The following is a 22,644-nucleotide window of genomic DNA, read 5'->3' as shown; positions in this document are numbered from 1 at the left end:
GAGGATCAGTTGCTGCTCAACAACAGTGCAGGAGAGTGGAAAATTATTCCTGAAGCAGGAAAAAATTGAGTGGCGGGTGATTGCAGCTAATGTTCATGCTCACCTTGATGTCTACTTGTGCCCCTTCAACCACTAGAATGCATCCCCCTTCTCTTCACAAATACATGCCCACCATTTGTCCTTCAAGGTTTAAAATAATGCCCCCTCTACAGAATTTCATGGAAAATTTCAGCCATTTCCACTATTTCTTTACTCCACATTTCATCTTAACTTTAATAACTTTGAAGATATTACAGAGTTAGTCCCAAATTCCTCAGAAATTTTTCTATAGAGCTCATACATGTATGTTTTAGCCCCCCAGCAAGACTTTAAGCAAGATCTATTTTCTACATCTCAGATTCCTTTGCATGTTTTCACTGCTTTTCTCTTTCCTTCAACAGCCTAGTATATTGCCATGCATTCAACAATTGCTTACCGAGCAAATGAGAACCTGCATTAGTGTAGTAAAAGCATAGCTTGATTAGTAATTAGGAAGTTGGCATCCCAGTTTTACAACTAAGTAACTGCATTATTTCAGGCAAGTCTATGGGTTTGTTTTCTCACCATAAAATTGTCATAGGGGCAAGAAGTGGGTGGATTATATGAGTTCTATGATCTATAAGATGCTATGAATATTTAAATATTATTTTGGTTGGGACCGATCAAAACCTAACTTTATTCCATTAAGGATGAGAGAAGAGATGAATAAGAATTCCAATGAGAAGAATATTGAAACTAACAAAAATGCTAAGCAGAAGAAAGCCAACGTGTCTGGAAAACAAAAAAAAGCAAAGAAGAATAAGAGAAAGCAGAGATGTCCTGGGCAAAACTGGAAATACAGATCCTGCTTGAGAGGGAGGTGAAGGGGTTAGAGGGTGGAATATACATGGGGGCAGCTTAGCAACTAGAAATATTGTTTAAGGGGTTAGGCGAATGTAGTATAATGTTTTGTTTTGTTTAATTTGCTCTTCTGTTTGCTATTTGAACTTGAAATCAAATGGTAAGAAAGTATTGAGCATGCATAGATTCTGATGAAGAAAATAAGATGCACGCTAAAAAATACTTGTAAAAATAGAGACAGAAGTTCTTGGCATTAATGTAAGAATTAATACCATTAACATTTGACCATTAGAAACCTTTTTTCCTGTACTTTTTCCTCCAATTTTTTTGAGAGAGGGAGGTGGAGAGGTATAGCAATTTTAATCAGGGTATTTCTGCTGCTTATGTTTAATTTTATTAAAGATTTTCATAATTCCAAGTAATACTATACTAATTTCATTAAAATTGGGTCTTAGCTGACAGACCATATAATAGATTAAAATAATGTTATAAGGAGATCTGTCCATGACTTCATTAATAAGCTCCCTTGGATGGGAAGAACCTATGGCAGGCAGTGAGATGATGTCTCTGATGTGGTAGTGTCTCAGTTGCTAAGGAAAAGAAAGTAATGATCAGCTTAACAGTTTGAGAAAAAAAAATTACCTCTTTAGAAAAGAAAATATCTAATATTAACACAAATATTTGAATCGAATAACATTTCTTGGATTCTCGGATGTAAAAGTTTTCAGTTGCTATCCAAAGTTGAAATAACACTTTAGGAGTACCCGGTTAATAAAAGGCCAAAAAAATCCCAATAAAAAACAGCAAAAGTTTAAAGGTATTTGATATTTAAGATCCATTTTTTGGAATCTTCTGACCATCTTGAGATTAAAACTACAGAGAAGAAACTTACTATTAGTCCATGTTACATAACTTTGAATCTAGCTTGCCCTTAACCTTTTACCAAGTTTAACCAAGGTTTATAATGAAATTTTTTTGCAAGGAGAAAAAAAAATGTGTGTTTTAAAAACAAACATACCTGCTTCATCATAGGATACAGTCAATTTTTCTAGCATTTCTCGGTCAATTGACAAAATCTGCTGTTCAAGGATGGTCTGGTAAGACAACACACTATTTTCTTTGTCTTTCTCGTAGTCCTGAAGATGCTGTTTAAGGGCCTCTGGGAGTCGAGATTTTACATATTCAGCTGCAGTCTGCAGACAAAACAGTCAGAGAACTCCATTAGAAATTCTCCTCTTAGACTTTTTACTTACCCTCAGGTGCTATAGAGAAAGCTCAAAGCACTGTGAAACCAACCCTCCAGACAAGCATGTCCTTGTCATTGTCATTTTTAGTATCCACTGGACCCAGTAAGGTGATCTTCAAATAGACAGAATCACAGACCTCTAAGAGTTTTCTACTAGGTTTAAAGGTATAAAAGATGATAGATTTGGTTAGATATTCACAGATTTAGTGCTCAGAGTTTCAACTATTATAGTGAACTGAAAGCCCCTGACAGTGATTTTGCTGGATACAAATTTGACTTGCCCTTGTCTACTACGCAGTAGACAGTCACTCATCTCAGCAATGACCCCATCCATGCTATGGTATCCACATCCCTACTTTGTTTTATTAGTCTCTACTCATTAATGTTTACATAAGAACTCTTGTAAAGTGAATTTTATAAAGGAGAGTCCTCTGCTAGGGCTGAAAATGAAATAATGGGATAAACAGAAAATGAGGAGATTTAAAACAATGCCCCTTAACTTGGGGCAAAAAAAAAAAAAAACTTCACCACTTAAATGCCTTAAGCTTACATATACATAATTCTTACTTTGACAAGTTTGTTGTTGTTGTTGCTGTTTGTTTTTTGCTTTTACACTATCTGTACAACACACTCCCAAATAGTTACATTCCAATTAGTAACAACTAATTACATGCAGTGATTTTCAATCAGGTAAGCATGTTCCACTTGGGGGTAGGAAGGAAGATATGCATATTTTGAAAAGATTTTCCCAAAGATTCTGACATGTTCTTCTGGTAGGCTGCAGTGGTAGCATACTCTTTTCTCTCCAAGTTGAGAATCCCAGTGCTAGTTAAGCAGAATTTTATGAGCATAATTAAGTGACAGGAGGCATGCATAAATCAGGAGAATTCTGAAATTTATAAAACTTCTCTCTTGGGCATGTCAAAAGTTTAGCATCTCCTTGCAGTGCAGTCCTGCTTTACTCACATAGTGTCTAAGGTTAATAAATCAATCAATGAAGTCCACCATATATTGTTCAAAATTATATTCATAACCAGTATAAAACTTCACAAACACACACCAAAAAAACTGCTAAAAAAAAAAAACCTAAAAGATGGTCTCTGGGGCAATCTTTGCTTAGAATAAGGCAAAGACTCATCTACACAGAAAAAAGAAAAACCCGTAGTGTTATGTTGCACAGTAGGGTGACTATGGTTATCAGTAAGGTGTCATATATTACAAAATAGCTAGAATAAAGGTTTTTGAATGTTCCCAACATAACTAAATTATAAATGAATGAGATAAGGGATATGCTAACTACCTTGATTTGAACACTATACAAGATATACATGTATTGAAACATCAAACTGTACCTCATAAATATGTAGTTACAATGTATCAAGTTTTAAAATTCTGTACAGCTATTAATTGTACAACTTAAAATAAGTATGCATTAAACATACATACTGATATATATCTATATATACATATAATACATGCTAATCAACAGAGGTTCAGTTTTTTTCATTTATAGAGTAGTATCCTCTATAGCCTTTGGAAAAAACGAGATAGGACTATATGTACTGACCAGGAAGAATACCATGATATATTGTTGAGGTTAAAAATCAAAGTCACAGAATATCAGGTATACTATATCCTACAAGATATATATACATATATATGAGCATAATTAAGTGACACATATATATATAGTGTATTTAGTATTATCATATAGGCATAGGAGAAGATATGGAAGAGTATACTCCAACTGTGGAAGACACTTTATTTTTTTATTTTTATTTTTTTGAGACAGAGTTTCACTCTTGTTGCCCAGGCTGGAGTGCAATGGCATGATCTCGGCTCACTGCAACCTCCACCTCCTGGGTTCAAGCGATTCTCCTGCCTCAGCCTCCTGAGTAGCTAGGACTACAAGCGCCTGCCACCATGCCCAGCTAATTTTTTTTGTATTATTAGTAGAGACAGGGTTTTACCATGTTGGCCAGGCTGGTCTTGAACTCCTGACCTCAGGTGATCCACCCGCCTCAGCCTCCCAAAGTGCTGGGATTACAGGCGTGAGCAACCACGCACAGACAATACTTTCTACGTTCCACATTTTTGTATTGTTTCCATGTTCTTACTATTGTAATTTTTAAAAATTGTCTTTAAAATGTATTTGGTTTTTAAAAATGTTATTTCAGTAGTTTTTTGGTTACATGAATAAGTTCTTTAGTGGTGATTTCTGACATTTTGGTGCACCCATCACTGGAGCAGTGGACACTGTACCCAATATTTAGTCTTTTATCCTTCTTCTCCTTTCCACCCTCCCCGTTATGTCCCCAAAGTCCATTATATCATTCTTATGCCTTTGCATCCTCATAGCTTAGCTCCCGCTTATAAGTGAGAATTTATGATATTTGGTTTTCCATTTCTGAGTTACTTTACATATAACAACGGTCTCCAACTCCATCTAAATTGCTGCAAATGCCATTCTTTCATTCCGTTTTATGGCTGAGTAGCATACCATGGTGTATATACAACACATTTTCTTTATCCACTTGTTGGTTGGTGGGCATTTAGGTTGGTTCCACATTTTTGCAATTGTGAATTGTGCTGCTATACACATGCACATGCACGCGTCTTTTTCATAAAATAACTTCTTTTCCTTTGGGTACATACCCTAAAATATATTTCTTTATAACCTTCATGATTTTCTCTTTAAATGTTAACACAATTTAGGATGAAAAGAGACTTGCCAGAACAATGACAACTGACTTCCCAGGAAAAGTCCACTGGGAAGTGGTGGTGAAAAGTTATATTTTAGCCCCTAGAGTAGCCAAAGGTAACACAACACATTTTAGTTTCAGATTTATATTTCCTAATTCTGTTGCTGACAAAATTACAACTTTAACATCACCAAACATTGTTCAATTTCTCTGCCAGCCAGCTAGTGCAGAACAAATGAAATTATTCCATAAAATATAAATGGACACAGCACATTTGTGCAACACATTTAATTGTAGAATTTAATAACATTTTTTCCCTGACACTGGAAAATGAAGAGACACACTGCACAATAACTATTTTTGAACTCACACTACCTTGTTACTCAGTGTAATATCTGTCATTAATTTTTTTCCTTGAAATGCCTATGAGGTACAGGAAATAGTTCCATAATTCACATTTTACAAATATTGATGTACTCTACATTATTGAAAGCACACCATGGGATTCCTGGCTAGCCATACGCAGAAGATTGAAACTGGACCCCTTCCTTACACAATATACAAAAATTAACTCAAGATGGATTAAAGACTTTAATGTAAAACTCAAAACTATAAAAATCCTGGAAGACAACCTAGGCAACACCATTCAGGACATAGGCATGGGCAAAGATTTCATGCTGAAGACACCAAAAGCAATCGCAAAAAAAGCAAAAATTGACAAATAGTATCTAATTAATCTAAAGAGCTTCTGCACAGCAAAAGAAACTATCATCAGAGTAAACAGACAACCTACAGAATGGGAGAACATTTTTGAAAATTCTGCACCTAACAAAGGTCTAATATTCAACATCTATGAGGAATTTTAACAAATTTACAAGAAAAAGACAACCCCATAAAAAAGTGGGCAAAGGACATGAACAGATACTTTTCAAAAGAACACATACATGCAGCCAACAATCATGAAAAGAAGTTCAACATCACTGATCGTTAGAGAAATGCAAATTAAAACACAATGAGAGGCCGGGTGCGGTGGCTCACGCCTGTAATCCCAGCACTTTAGGAGGCTGAGGCGGGTGGATCACAAGGTCAGGAGATCAAGACCAGCCTGGCTAACATGGTGAAACCCCGTCTCTACTAAAAATACAAAAAATTAGCCGGGTGTGGTGGCAGACACCTGTAGTCCCAGCTACTCAGGAGGCTGAGGCAAGAGAATGGGTGAACCCAGGAGGCGGAGCTTGCAGTGAGCCGCAATCACGCCACTGCACTCTAGCCTGGGCGACAGAGCGACACTCTGTCTCAAAAAAAAAAAAAAAAAATTCAAATAATAACAGATGCTAGCAAGGTTGTGGAGGAAAAGGAACACTTTTACACTGCTGGTGGGAGTGTAAATTAGTTCAGCCATTGTGGAAGACAGTGTGGTGATTCCTCAAAGACCTAAAGACAGAAATACCATTTGACTCAGCAATCCCATTACTGGGCATATACCCAAAGGAATAGAAATCATACTATTATAAAGACACATGCTCGCATATGCTCATTGCAGCACTACTCACAACAGCAAAGACATGGAATCAACCTAAATGCCCATCAATGATAAACTAGATTAAGAAAATGTAGTACATATACACCATGGAATACTATGCAGCTATAAAAAAAATGAGATCATGTCCTTTGCAGGCTTATGGATGCAGCTGGAGGCCATTATCCTTAGCAAAGTAACACAGGAACAGAAAACCAAATACTCATGGTCTCTTATTGGTTTTAGTCAATCCTTCATACCTTTCAAAGTTTGGCTCATATGCCATGTATATACTGTTAGTATTGCCTAACCTAACTTGAACATCTAAGAGCATCCAACAGCTTTCCAATTATTTTGTGTTTGTACAGGTATAGGTACTTTAGCTCCTCCATCTGGTGGAAATAAGGACTGTATCTTACACATTACTGTGTTCCCCCACATCTGGTTCGATGCTTGGTACCATAGAAGCTCAATACTTAGACACTATGCAAAAATCAAGTACTTTCAGATAGCTTGGGAGAAAATGTTTTGACAGTTCCTAATTCTTTCTTGCATATAGATCTTCCTTTCACAATTTCAGATAGAGAATAAAAGTCTGGTTTTCTACTGGCAAATGGAACTATTCTTGGTCTTTAATTTTCTTTCATGCCATTGTTTTAGAAAAGTAAACAGCTCAAACCCAATCATAATTCACACTCCAAAATGGCAAATTATGTGTTTCACACTTAAAGCTGCATGAGGCTTTATTTAATGCTTTCCTCTCCATAATCATTTGATCTTCTCCATTCTTGCCTTTATTTCTGCATTTGGCAATGGGGTTGACTGATTCTTCTAGGGACCCTTTGAGGAATCATGTGTAATGTACATCAGAGCTGTACACCTGAGTTAAAGGTTGCCTTGCAGGATGTTAATTACACCTAGACTTTCAGCTTTATGTTTAGCCAGACATATCCTAAATGGCTGAAGAGAAATCTTAGGGAAGAAAGTGCAAAAAAGTTCACAGGTTCCCTTCAGTTAGACCTGAAAAGATGGTGGCTTCGGCAACAGCTAGAGTAAAAAGATGAGCTAAAAACTTACAAGGCAGGGTAAAAAAGGTGCTGAATGTGCCTTTTTACAGAATTTACATATATTTATATTACCCATTCTAGCGTTAGTCTGGAAGACATTAAAGGGTTACAGTAAACTCTATAAAAAGAACTCAGTGGGTAAGAGGGATAAATGAAAAGAAGCAGAATGATTAAGAACCTAAATTCTGGAAATGTAGGTAGAATGCTGATGCTGGTCATTAGGCTAAAAAACTATTTACTATTATATGGTATATTGTTTAAGAACTAATACATATTAAAGAATTCAGGTGGGGTGGTGCAAAAGTATATTTCGAGATCTGCTAAATGTTTCACAATTCATCTTAAAAAGAAAACTTGGCCGGGCGTGGTGGCTCACGCCTGTAATCCCAACACTTTGGGAGGCTGAGGCGGGCAGATCACGAGGTCAGGAGATGGAGACCATCCTGGCTAACATGGTGAAACCCCGTCTCTACTAAAAATACAAAAAAAATTAGCTGGACATGGTGGCAGGTGCCTGTAGTCCCAGCTACATGGGAGGCTGAGGCAGGAGAATGGCATGAACCCGGGAGGCGGAGCTTGCAGCGAACCGAAATCATGCAACTGCACTCCAGCCTGGGCGACAGAGTGAGACTCTGTCTCAAAAAAAAAAAAAAAAGAAAACTTGTTAGCCAGCCAATTCTAATTTATTGACTGTCTGCTGAGTAATACATATTAGGCTTGAACTGTTGGGAAAACAAGCCTTTACCATAAAGGAAACTGCAATTTTAATATGCAGACAAAACACACATGAAATACTAGAAAAACACATTTTACAAAGTAATGCAAAAATACGCATGAATCCTGAGATAAATTAATATATTTATTTAATGCATAAGTTATGTTAAGTGCTAAACAGCCTTTAGGGAGAGAAATTAAGATAGGAGGGGAACACAGAAAAATAATCAGGAAATAATTCTGGTAGAATTTAAAGACCAATTTTAAAAAATAATTTAAAAAAGAAGGCCAGGCGCGGTGGCTCACACCTGTAATCACAGCACTTTGGGAGGCCGAGGCAGGCAGATCACGAGGTCAAGAGATCGAGACTATCCTGGCCAACATGGTGAAACCCTGTCTCTACTAAACATACAAAAATTAGCTGGGCATGGTGGTGCGTGCCTGTAGTCCCAGCTACTCGGGAGGCTAAAGCAGGAGAATCGTTTGAACCCAGAAGGCAGAGGTTGCAGTGAGCAGAGATCGCACCATTGCACTCCAGCCTGATACTCCAGCAGTGATACTCCATCAAAAAAAGAAGAAAGAGAGAGACAGAGAAAGAAAGAAAGAAGAAAGAAAGAAAGAAAGAAAGAAAGAAAGAAAGAAAGAAAGAAAGAAAAAGAAAGGAAGGAAGGAAAAGGAAGGAGGGAGGGAGGGAGAGGAAAGGAAAGGAAAGGGAGGGGAGGAGGAAAGAAAGAAAGAAAAAGGAAGAAGGAAGAAAAAAAAAAAGAAAGAAAAAAAAAAAAAAAAAAGAAAAAAAAAAAAACAAAAACCTAGGAAATATTCTTCAGACATTGGCCTAGGCAAAGAATTGATTATGAAGACCCTAAGGGCAAAAGCAACAATATAGACAAACGGGACTTAATTAAACTACAGAGTTTCCAAACAGCAAAAGAAACTATCAACAGAATAAGCAATTAAAAATTGTGTTATAAAAGAGTACTAAATTATGTAGGAAAATATTCATAATAAAAAGCAGATTAAGTCCAGACACAGTGGCTCACCCCTGTAATCCTAGCATTTTGGGAGGCTGAGGTGGGCGGATCATTTGAGCTCAGGAGATCAAGACCAGCCTGGCTAACATGGCAAGACCCTGTCTCTACTAAAAATACAAAAAAACAGCCAGGCGTGGTGGCACACACCTGTGGTCCCAGATACTCAGGAAGCTGAGGTGGGTGGACTGCTTGAGCCCCAGGAAGTGGAGGTTGCAGTGAGCTGAGATGCCGCCATTGCACTCCAGCCTGAGTGACAGGGTGAGACATTTTCAAAAACAAGGAGATTACAAAGTAGTTTGTATACCTCATGTGTGAGGGGAAAAAAAGGGTGAATTAAATTAATGTGTATCATTAGTTATGTCAGAGTAATAAAAATTGGGGTGATTTTTATTTTTTCTCTCTGAAGTTTTCCAAATTTTATAAAATAAAACAGTATTTCTAGGTGCCAGCACTGTGCTGAATGCTTTAAATGTGCTAGCATATGTAATCCTTACAACAACCCTAATAGATTTTTACAGATGAAGAAACAGACTCAGAGAGGTTAAGAAACTTATCCTCGGTTATACAGTGAGTATTGGAGCAGGAAACACAAATTGATATTAAATTAGAAAAAAAATAATTTCTTACAAAGATGGCAACGCCTACTGTGGTCACTTCTTTACAAGGTAAAGCAGCCCCAGGCTGGGATAAAACCCAGAATAGAACAAAAGAACACATGAGCAAAGCTTCCCAACAGATGGGAAAGAAAAACATGCCTTCAATGCTGCGTAACTGGAAGCTAAAGCTGAGGGCAAAGCTGTTAAAAGCAACGGAAAAACTGAATAAAGTTACACAACATATTAAATTTACTCTTGAAAATTTAACAGTAAGCCTGAAAACTATTCATCTCTCCATATTTTAGGGAATATCCACCACCATCACGATAACCCCTCCAAAATCTCTGTGAGGAAAAGGTATTAAACTTATTTGCAAGTTTCCAGGGAGCCAAAAGCTTCTCTTCAAGGAAAGATAATAAGTGATGTAATTAAATTCTAATAGAACCGCCATTAGAAAAAGATCACAAGTAAACTAGACCTATGTTTCAAATCACTTTTAGTATATTTCTCTGGGAAAAAAAAGTGTCAAGGTCAAGTTACTTTACTCATTTTGTTACGTTACTCATTTTGACTTTTAGTGGACTTAAAATAAAAACAGGCTTCTGATGTCCTTAACTATGAAAATACGCTTCATCACATAATAATTTTTACTTAATAATTCATATGTCATGGTTGTGTGAGTTTTTTATTTTTGCTCCTTCACTTTTTAACAAATATTCTATTTTATTACCAATTCTAAGACTTAGTGAATAGTAAGCAATTTTATGAAGTTTTAGGTAATGATAATCAAAAAGAAAGTGCCTCTATACTCAATAAATTCTTATTTAGAAGATATTTTTTAAACCAAGAAATGCATTTATCATTAACTTTGTAATGAAGTATGTTGTAAATGTTGTTCCTGATATGGAGACCCAATTTCCAAGTAACTGAAAAATCAAGAGTTGAGATTTTAAGATTTCAAAACCTCAGACATACATCTTAAGAAGAAAAGGGATTTTTGCCTCATGGATGGTCTACAGAGTGCTTTGCCAAGATAAAAAGCTTAAGAATTTTAATACCCCTCAAATTTCACAATTTTATAAATTACCTTTCCCCCTCCATTTTATTTAACACACACGAACACACACAATTATAATCTGAAAAGAGAGAGAAACCCTCAAGCTCCATTAAACTGAATGGGACAAATAATTGATGGCAGTGCCTTTCAATTTATGTTTACACCACATATATGCCTAAAAAACACACAGGGCTTCTGCTTCACTTATGTGTGTTGACTGTGAATGGACACAGCCTTCTAAAGCTGGAAAAAAAAGGGACAAAAGCAAAAGGGCTGACCTTTGCACTCATGTCAATAGTAAATTTAACACTGATAAATTTAAAAACACTGATAAATCATAAAATAAGATGCTAGATCTGGCTTTAAGGACATCTGATCAGTGGCCCTCTCCTGTGAGGAGACTTTGGCACTGAGGAAGACATACAAGGGAAGTAAGATGAGAATCGATTCTGCAAATACTGAGTAGAAAATGGGCTGAATTTAGGGAAATGGTCACTGAGGGATGATCACAAGGTATTCATAAGATAAAGGAGAGATTATCATGAGAATCCTTCGAAATTCACATCAGAGCAAGAAAGAAGAGAGAAGGGAGTAATATTTTATTGCAGGCAAGGTTTCCCTGCCCTTGAAGAGAAGGGGATGTGTGTTTGCTGATCTGGCAGCAGCCAGCACACAGACCACACGTTAATTTACTTAGTTTCACCTTGGAATCCATCTTTCTTATGGTAACATATCATTAACTTTTGACAGCTGCTCTTTGGCTCCAGGCACTTTAAAATAAAGTCAGAGTGAGTGCCCTTGCCCACCAGGAAGACAACATAAGGCAAGGGAGTTATTCTTCTCTCATGCCTTCCAAGAGTGTCATTTCTTGCCATTTTTAGTCTTTGGCACTTCTAACCTGGAGAGGTTATTCAAATAAGAAAAGTGTCTTTGAGATGACCGTCTTGCACTCCTGAATTCATAATTCTGCCTCAAGAAGGCAAATTTGATTCCTTCAAGAGAGATGGCATCAGGAAAAAGTCCCAGGCTTAAACCAGGAGCATAAAAATGAAATCTTGCACCTATTACAGAGATTTAACATTGCTCTGGAGAACCAAAGCTGCAGACGTGCAAATGCTAGTCGTGTGGTAAAGCGACTGCCGCAGAGGGCATAACACTCAGTGTGTGAAAGACTTGAAGTCATCTAACCGGCTGAATATGAAGGCTAAAGTTCCCATTTAGTTTAAGCATTAAAGTGATGGACTACTAAGTTACAGATTATCCCAGACAATTCCTTTGGAATTCCTAATGTGACAAACCTCGAATAACTTTATCATTCATCTAATTCATATTCAATCTGACACTATATTCATGTGGTAGCACCAAGCGTGCCAGAGTGTGCAACATCACTCAAATCCCACTTTCTGTATGATGGCTTCCCTAATTGCAGATGGATGCTTTTGTACATAAAAACTAACTTACCTCTCTTTTCTAGATCTTACCCTGTAATTGCAATAAAACATAATTTTGCCAAATTATCAAACATTATTCAGCTATGTGGCCCATTTTCCTTATCTTATTATTTCGATCAAAATCTACCCTCAAACTCTAAAGGATTAAAAAATGTATCTGCTTTATAGTCTTAACAAAAAGTTGACCTTACTTCCCTACCGCGACAGCGATGATGAATTCTTTGCCCCTCAATATTACACATATTCCAGGGATAGGTTAAGGGATTCAGGGGGAATAATTTGTACTAGTTTCATGATGTTTTTGTTTTAAAGCACAAATACACATCTATGTTCCCCTGAGGGATAGCAACATAAAAACAGCCTAATGTCGGACTTTCTCATCAATCTGTGGAGAAAACAAGCGGCACTCAGCCAAAGCAGTCTGGCTAAATTTTGTGATGGGTGAGTTCCTGTCTTTTCTGCGGTTACAGAAAGAAGATGTTTCACATTCTATGCACTTGAGATCTATAGAAGAAAAATGAAAAGTAATATTTGTTTACAGAGAGAACTATGTTTCATAATTCAGAGAAAATTATGGTTAATTACTGATAAAATTCCCTTCCCTTTCTGAATCTTGGGCTATAGAGCTTGGAGAAATATTAACTTCCATTAGTGCTATCCAAATGTATTCCAGAAAGTTCCATGTGGAATGCTAACTGAAAATGCCCTTGGGAATTCAGGAAGCCAGTGGAACTGGTAGAAGTGAATTATAAAACACTCATGAGTTATTAATCAAAAAGAACTCTGAAGCTATGACAGTAGAGCAGCTGCTTAGGAGGTAGCCAAAACATGGTCAGATAAAAATGTTCTTTGGCTAGCAACCACTATTTATATAGGAGTAGTGCCAGAGAACTCCTACTGGGCCTCATTTGGCTTCTGCCCTGCAGCTACCTACCAGGCTTTTTAGAGTGGACCTCCAGAAGGCAGGTGTGGCCAGGGTGGCAGGGAAGCTCCACACGAATGCCAGTTGGGCTTCTGTCTCCAATCTGACATGACTTTAAGAAGTGCCTTCAAAACCCGTATTAGATTAAGGCTCCTTGTATGTGTAGTTGGGGTATGGAGAAGGCCTGGTCTTGCTGTCCAGGGAGCTGGTAACTGCCTTATTTAGCGTGATGTGAGTAACCCCAAAAAGATCCCCACCCCCAAATCGTTTTCCCTTTTTTTACGCCTGAAATTCTATCATTATAGCTTCAATCTTTGGTTAATGCCAGCTCTTCACCTACCAACAGGTAAATATTTTAAGGAGGAGTAGTATACTAAGTAAATATTCAGTCTTAGTGTAAGCAAGTTGATCAGATTTTTACCTACAAGGAGGTGGATTGACAAGAAATAAGGCACCCAAGGAGACTCCTGGGAATGGAGTGTAAAGTATGAAAGTGAAGATAAAGAAAGACAAATGTTCTCTACTCTGAAATTTAACTTTGTGTGGAGGAAAACACAAAGATCTGCGCTCCTTGAAGTTCTAAATTACTCTTCTCTGTCTCTGGCTTCCGCTTCGAGACCTGCCATCAAAGCTTGTTTGAGGCTAACCTAATGACACAAATTTAATTTGTTGTATCTCACATATAGGTAAATAAAGAACGAAATTCAGTAGCATCTACTGCATACAAATAGTTTTAAAACTTCTGTACAAATAGGAATCATCACCTTGGTTGCAAAAGTAGTCTCTCAGAATTAAAGCAATTGCTTTCCCACTTGTCACCACAATGTCCTATGTTCAGATCTCTGTTACAGCTCTCAACCACTTCAAAGTGTCTCTATCTAGTCACCTATTTGCCTTCCCACTAGTTTATGAGCAACTAGCAGGTAGGACAGAAGGTTTTCACCTATGTGGGTTTCCCCCACGCTTAGTCCAACGTAGGCATGATCGCAGAAAAGGATGGGGAATGGGTGCTTTAAAACCAGGCTTAATATCCTATGAGTGATAACTCTACATGACCACAAAGAAAGATAAAAGGGACCGTGCCCACAATGGTTCTTCCTATCACTCTGACATTTGCCTCTCTCCTGCCATAAATCATATAAATGTCATACTATTTTATACATATGTGCCGAGCATCACACCTTATTTTATACCACAGGAACCCACTTGCAAGGACTGCAGGTTTGGACAGAGCCACAGTCTGTTGTATCTCATGATAAAACTGTGTTTTCAAATATTTTTGTATTATTTTCAACCCGACTAAAAAATCTTTGAGAGCAACAAATCCTCTTCCCAGAAATACACACACAGTATCTAATGTCTCATTTTAGGAATACAGGTATAAAGCTTATAAATAGGGTCATGGTGAAGCCTTATTAGCTCCATACAGGGGAAGGGCACTAGGACAGGGCTTCGGTTTTTTCTGCAAAATTAGGTCACTGGGCTTCATCAGTGTTTCTTCACGGCTAGTATTCCAACCAACTGCTTCTAAGTCACCTAGGGTGGAAGAGGGGATTGCCTTCTTTAAAAATGCAGATTCATGGGGCCTATCCATATTTAGTAAATCAACTTTTTTCAGGGTAGGACTCTAGAATCTACTTTTTAAATGTTTGCTGTATTTTAACAGGCTCACTAACAGGTGAAAAACAACAGATTCTACCCCCTAGAGATTCTAATTTTCTAAGGTCTAGGCATGTATATTTTTACAAAGCTTTATAACAAATTCTGATGTACACCTAGGGTTGTACAAGACCCTCCACAAGAACAGTCCTTTTGCATCCCCCAAGACAGAGTTTGGCAAATAAACATTTTTAATTCCTGGGAAAACCTTGACTATATGCAATGACATTCCTACATGGCCTTTCAACCCTCAGTGCCACAGGCTTTTTTTAATCATACAAAATTGCTGGTCTGCTCAGCTTCAAAAAGGCTGAGCTCTTTCCTGAAGCAAACTAACTGACTTTGTGTACTTCTAATGCAAGGGAGCACCTGGAATCCTTTCCCAACAGCTTGTAGGCAATCAGGCAAATCTCAGCAAGCTGCATGAAACAGGCCACAAAATGACCTGTGGCAAAGCACCGTGAAAACACAATGATTTCCTCTTGACCATCCCAGGCATGGTAAGAACACTGACCTGACCCCCACTCCTGAGGACTGCAAGCGGGACTTTGAATCCTGGAAAGCTGCAGCAAAATATAGCAGAAGGGAAAGGAACTCAGCATCACCAGCAGTGTTGCATAACTAGGCAAACAAGGTTTGAAAGGGTATCTTATTTTAGCAAGAGAAAAATGAGATACCTAATTGTGTGGAAAAGCTATAGTTTCAGCAGTGACTGCACCTGCTTGTGTAAATAGAAAATGACATATTTTAAAATTTGGATGGGCATACAGTTCATGAACATTACAGAGAAAAATATATCTTTTTCCCAAGTCTGACTTCAACTCCATAAGAAAATAGCTGGATGGGCAGTCACACAGTCATAAGCTAGAAGTATATCCTTTTAATTAATATTTATTGGATGTCGACTATGTGCTGGACACTGTGCTAGGTGCTAGAGATAAATTGTTATTTATATTAACATTATTACTTCTATAAAGTAATAGACTAGTCCAATGTGATGTGAGGAGTTCAGTGGTGTGATAGAATTTTGGGTGGTTAGGTGTTGAGCTTGAACGCTTTCTTAATTGATGGCTGCTTTTGGGCCAATTATGGAAATAATATTTTTTACTCTCTACATAAAGGTTGTTTCCTAGTGTCTAAAGAGCTGTCCCTCTTAGACTAACAGTTAAATTTACAGGGGAATTAAGTGGGTCTGCAGGTAAATTTAAAGTTGAACTAAGATTCTATCTTGGACAACCAGCTATCACCAGGCTCGGAGGGCTTGTCACCACTACCCATGAATCTTCCCACTATTTTGCTACATAGACAGGTGTGCCCTTTTAGCTGTTCTTGGGGAGTGGGCAGAAGTAGACATGTCCCTGCTCTCATGGTGCTTATGGTCTAGTGGGGAGATAGAAATGAACAAGATTCTTTGATGAGATAAAACAAAGAACCTAAATAGCCTGGCTGGGGGTGAAGGAGGAATAGGGAGAAGAGGGTTTCCAGAGAGAGATATGTAAAGCCAAGATCTAAAAAATGATGAGGAGGTTCATAGACAAAGGGATAAGGAGCAAGAAGAAGCTAACATAGACAGGAAAAACAGCATATTTTATTGATATGAATTTTCAAAAATGTGGATAAATTAGAGCCATGGGTGAATAGAAGTTGTAATTTTACAGGAGAAAAGGCTTCAAAATTGCTCTGAGGTCTAGATACCGGCCATTGGGACTACTGAGGAACATTAAGGAAGGGAGAAATATCACTACATTTGCCCAACTAAAACCAATACTAACTTTCTATTTGTTGTCGGGAAAAATTAGTTTCTGAATTTCGTTTCATTAAAATGGGTTTATGATGAAGAGTCTGAGTTAAGAACAAGGTTAGGCCTAATGAGCTCCTAACTTGCCAGTTAACACTTTGTGTGTTTTTCACTCTTTCTCTTTCTTACTCATGCTGTTGCTTTTCTTTAGTGTTGGCAACTCTCCTTTCACATTTCTCTCAAGTGTAGAATGTATACCATTTTGATTCTTCACTATAGCATGTAGAATTGTAACGTATCTGGGTCTTATACTAGTCATTTTTTAAGTCAGAAAAGATATTATTTTATGAAGGGAACTGTGGGCTAAAACAGCCTCAATTGACAAGCATCAACTAACTTCAAATCATTCATCTCAAGTTGTAAAATTCTTGCCCCAAAACTCAGTGCATAAAATTATATAAATGAACTTTTAAGAATTGATGGAAATTGCCCAGTATGACAAGAAAATGGCACTTTCAAAGGCAAAGGAAAGAAGCCCAATGGTCTCCCCACTCCAAATCCCACCTTGTTATTTTCCTGTGTGGATACGTGGTCCTGTTCCACACAGAAAGTTCCCCACAAACAGAGGAGTAGGAAAAAAAATACTCAAATGTATAGGGTGGCCTAGTATTTCCCACAGGGAGGACTCAGTTCCACAAGATGAAATCTGGGTAATCCAGAAAGAGTTTTTACATCTTCAGGGGTTTTCCACCTACCTGCAAGGAGGGCTGGAGAAATCATAAGTAATGTGATTTACCCTTCTAGGTGGGTTGGCGGAGCTCTCTGAAGGCATACATTTAATAGCTACCATGTATGCAGTATTTACTATGTGCCAGGTACTGTGCTTGGTATTTTATATTAATCACTTCATTTAATTCTCACCAACCCTGCAAGGTAGGTATGATTATCAATGTTTTGCAGATGTGTCCTTGCAAACCCCCTGTAAGCCTTTTCTCTTTGGTAAAGTCTATGGTTTCATAAATATTTTATGTAGGCAAGTTTTAGGAACTCTGGGCTAAGAAAAGTAAGATGGTAAAATTGAGATGAAGCTAGGGATAAAGTTAGATGCAAAATATGTGCTTTATTATTTCTTTTACAATTGACCCTTAAACAACATGGGGTTACATACATAGTTGACCCTTAACCCCAACACAGTCAAAAACCCACAAATAACTTTTGATTCCCCCAAAATGTAACTACTAATAGCCTATTGTTGAATGACAGCCTTACCAATAACATAAATAGTTGATGAATACATATTTTGTATGTTATATGTATTATCTATTGTATTCTTACAACAAAGTAAGCTAGAGAAAAGAAAATGTTATTAAGAAAATCATAAGGAAAATATATTTACTATTTATTAAGTGTAAGTGGATCATCGTAAAGGTCTCATCCTTGTTATCTTCACGTTGAGTAGGCTGAGGAGGAGGAGAAAAAGGAGTTGGTCTTGCTGTCTTAGGATTGACAGAGACAGAAGAAAATCTGTGTGTAAGTGGACCTGTGCAGTTCAAACCCAGGTTGTTCAAGGGTCAACTATATTTGTTACAGATGATTAAAAAGTAACTCTGAGTTTCTTGGCACCCAATGCAAAGAAATAAAGGCAACCATCTGCACAAGTCACAGTGTCCTCAAAATAAATTATAGGAAAGATCAAAACAATGCCTATGGCAGCCATTAACTAATGAATTATTTACCACTGAACCTAGATTGACCCTGAGAATCCTTCTCAATACAGTATTCCAAGGCAGCCACCAATCAATCAAAGTTAGCACATGAGATGAGACCTCTTTATGAGCGTTGGTCTAAATTCAGGGTGGCAAACTGAAGCCCAAACATCCGTCTTTATAAAGTTTTGCTGGAACATAGCTCTGCCCATTTGTTTATATATTGTCTATGGCTGCTTTTGCACTACAATGGTAGAGTTGAGCAGCTGAGACAGGGACTGGATGGTATGCAAAGCCTAAGATAGTTACCACATGGCTCTTTACAGAAAACATGTGCCAAACACTGTTACAGATGGATGGCCAAAGTAAAACAAAATCAGTGGAGAGAGAGAGAGAGATATATAATATCTAATATATATAATATATAACATATAACATATATATAACAATATAACATATATAATATATAACAAGATATAATATACAACATATATTATATATAACAAGATATAACATACAACATATATAATATATATAACAAGATATAACATACAACATATATATTATATATAACAAGATATAACATACAACATATATATTATATATAGCAATATATAACATACAACATATATAATATATAGCAATATATAACATACAACATATTATATATAGCAATATATAACATAAAATATAACATACAAATATATATTATATATAAAATATAAATACAACATATATTATATATACAATATAAATATATTTATATATGGTAATATATAACATACAAAATATATATTATATATAGCAATATTAACCTACAAAATATATATTATATATAAATATATAACATACAACATATATTTATATATAGCAATATATAATATACAACATATATTATATATAACAATGTATAGTATACAACATATATTATATATAACAATATATAGTATATAACATATATTATATATAACAATATATAGTATATAACATATAATATATAAAATTAATTTTTTTATCTCGCATTTATTATGTGCTTTCATGTATGGGGCACTGTGTCAAATTTGCGGTGCACAAAAATAAGCTGCACATCATCGTCCTCACCTTGAAATAGCTCTGATCTAAAAATTCTAACACTCCAGATATTTTTCTTAAGCGTTTTATTTCTTTCCGCTTGACCATATAACCTAAAAAGTTAGAGAGTCTTAGAAATTGTAGTCTGGTAGCAGTCCTCAGAGAAAATGGATAGGTAAAAATACAGCCAGACATTATAAAGGGCAGCTGCTTTATTTAATGTAAGATTAAAAATAAAAACGTTATTAAGCATTCTAAAAACAATGATCAATTGGCAATACCTCATAAAAAACTAACTTAAGCAACTTTAGATTCTCAAAACTGTCATTTTTCAGGAACCGCATAATCATGAGAAAATTAACAAGGCCCTAAAGAGACATGTAAAATTTGAATTAGGATTCACAGTAGATTGGCAGGGACATAATAAATCCATAATTATGGTGATCCACAGCTGCTCCAACCTTAGAAAATAATGAACTGCTTAGTGAAGGCTGGTGTCTCTCAAACAGCAAGAAAAAAAAATCTGCTGTGGAACAGTGTCCTATCTTTATGTCCTATACCCAAATAGTCCATAGACAAGGATGACCCACCTGAAGATTTATTGTTGCAACAAGCAAGTTCTAGATGTCATAAATCATTATGGAAAGAGATTAGAAAAATTACAAACTTTGCCATCTACAATATACTCAATTATTAATTTCCTTATATTCCCCAAGGTAGTACCTGTGATTCTTCTTCAAAACACATTGTGTTGATACAAGTGCCCTAGAATAAAGAAGCCATTAAATAAGTCAACATGACTTATGAGACACGCACAACAAACCAAGCTTTCTTTTTTTTTTTTTTCCAGGCTTTGTTTTTTTTATTATTATTTTATTTTATTATTATACTTTAGGTTTTAGGGTACATGTGCACAATGTGCAGGTTTGTTACATATGTATCCATGTGCCATGTTGGTTTGCTGCACCCATTAACTCATCATTTAGTATTAGGTATATCTCCTAATGCTGTCCCTCCCCTCTCCCCACCAAGCTTTCTTTTCTAACACAAATCTATGTCCACATTCAGGCAATTAAATAGTGAAGATTAATAGAACTTCAGAAGACAGGTGGCTGGCCATTTTTGCATTGAATTTCCACTTATCAATTAAATGAAATGCCAATTCTGTTTGAAATCTTTCCTTCAAGAGCAGTACAAAACAAAATTTTACATATAACACATTTTAATATAATATTTTAATGGTATCCTTCCTAAGAACTAGGTAAATTCTCAAAATCCTTTCCAGCTCTTCAATTAAAAAGAAAATTAAGTTTGGATTTCTATGTGTGTATCGTGTATAATCTTTCAAATACAACTTCTGTAAATGATAGCTAAATTCCACAGTACCTCATTTAATGAGTGCCATCAGGGAATGAAGAGTTCCACATAAGTGAATGTCCCATTTAACTCAACTTTAATACTCTAACTGATGAAAAATTATTTTAACCTCTTTTGATGAAAATGCTTCTAAAATGAAAAAACATACATCTCAAAGTTTTTCAAAAAGAATGCACAGAAGAAAATCCAGCATTTTCTTGATGATTTAGGGCTACCTTGGGAACACAAAGGGAGGGTTGTGGCATGCATGTCTCCTGCATATGAGTTTGGTTTCCACAGCACATTACCCTGATCGCTGTGAGAAGCTCTTGGTTCTCCTCCATAGGCAGATAATCCGGCTTCTAAGAGGCTGCTTTATGCACAATTATCTAGCCTTAAGACTTGGAAAATGTTCACCCTTCTTACTGGAGAAAGGTACATGAGTTTTGTGATTGTTTTTTACCCCTCAATTCCTTTTTGTTTACTTCCTGCTTCACTACAATGTTCCAGGTGGCTTTAAAAAAAAAAAAAAAAAGTCTATCCTTCAGATAGGTAGAGTGTAAGCAGTACAGAAATGTGAATATTGAATGAATATCTACTTTTTATGAAAAATCATAAAGAATTTCCCTTAGATTCATATACTCTAAGAAAATCCATCAAAATGGCAAGACTAAAACTGGTAACTTTATATCTATGATGTTTATATGCACATGGAGGGGTCCATGCACATAAGGACTTCTTATGAAAATCTAAATGAAGTTTGTATGATTTGTCTTATGAAAAGTTGTATGGTTTACATTCTTACCTAACTATTCTTTGGACCAAGACTCATACTGTCTTTCATTTCCGGTTCTTTAGCACTTTTTACAATGTCAGGCATTAGGTAGATGCTCAATAAATGCTTGGAGAATGAATGAATAAAAAACTCAGTGTCATGGAAAAATTTAAAAATTCAGTATCTCAAACTTTAAATAATCAGTTTACCTTAAATCACATAAATTGCCACACTGACAAGTAAACAATATTTAATAACACGTATCTTTTTTGAAAATATTTTCAAACATTATTCATAATGAGCAACTTCCTAAAATTAAGGCTGGGTGTGATGGCTCACATCTGTAATCCCAGCACTCTAGGAGGCCAAGGTGGGAGGATTGCTTGAGTCAGGGAGTTTGAGACCAGCCTAGGCAATATAGCAAGACCCCCATCTCTATAAAATAAAAATAAGAAACCAATGTACAGGAATGAAAAAAGCAGTTGCCAAGGAGTTTTTCCTGACTACACTTCTGGAAACTACCATGAAACAGTGACAACTTCCATATTAATGAGCAGTTAATAATCTTAAACTTCTACATATTTTGGTGAAGCATGCATCTGTAGTTAGCCTTTTCTCCACCAGATGGCACCCATGAATCAAGTGAAATGTTTAATGTCTATGACAATCAAAAGGGAAAATGAATAAAGCAGTAAGCGTGGTTGTCCTCTTGTCTACTACACGAGCAACTGTCAAAATTCACAGCTATGAAAAGCAGAGGGCTGGCTGAACTGAGTTACAAAGTAAGCCTAATAATTCATTCAAGTATTCATTCTTTTAACATTTATCAAACGTTTATCGTACTCCAAGCATTTGCTAAACACATAGAGCTAAAAGAAAAAGCACTTGACCTCAAAGAGCTTATCACTAGGGAAGCAGATGACTTGTAAATAAATAACTACAAAAGAATACAACAAATTCTCTAATTGAGACGCCTCGGAAACACCATGTATTAGTCCATTTTCAAGCTACTGATAAAAACATACCCGAGACTGGGAAGAAAAAGAGTCTTAATTGGACTTAAGAGTTCCACATGGCTGAGGAGACCTCAGAATCACGACGGGAGGCAAAAGGCACTTCTTACATGGCAGGGACAAGAGAAAAATGAGGAAGAAG

At 36.4% G+C, this 22,644-nt stretch overlaps 1 protein-coding gene across 6 annotated transcripts in view; it reads right to left on the bottom strand.

The window, feature by feature from the left end:
• Positions 1–22,644, bottom strand: part of PPM1L (protein phosphatase, Mg2+/Mn2+ dependent 1L) — a 315,103-nt gene that overhangs the window by 95,185 nt on the left and 197,274 nt on the right. For 3 of the 6 annotated variants that reach the window (XM_058426712.1, XM_058426713.1, XM_058426711.1), the window contains 2 exons: positions 20,082–20,123; positions 1,898–2,072 (listed from right to left, as the gene is read on the bottom strand). In XM_058426712.1, the coding sequence (XP_058282695.1) occupies positions 1,898–2,072; positions 20,082–20,105 (199 nt within the window). In that variant the 5' untranslated portion in view covers positions 20,106–20,123. The remainder of the gene's footprint in view (positions 1–1,897; positions 2,073–20,081; positions 20,124–22,644) is intronic. The other 3 variants (XM_032173924.2, XM_032173927.2, XM_032173925.2) reach the window with 1 other exon arrangement.

This window comes from Hylobates moloch, unplaced genomic scaffold (assembly GCF_009828535.3).
Source record: "Hylobates moloch isolate HMO894 unplaced genomic scaffold, HMol_V3 SCAFFOLD_13, whole genome shotgun sequence".
Lineage (NCBI taxonomy): Eukaryota > Metazoa > Chordata > Mammalia > Primates > Hylobatidae > Hylobates > Hylobates moloch.
This window is presented reverse-complemented; position numbering and strand designations above follow the sequence as displayed.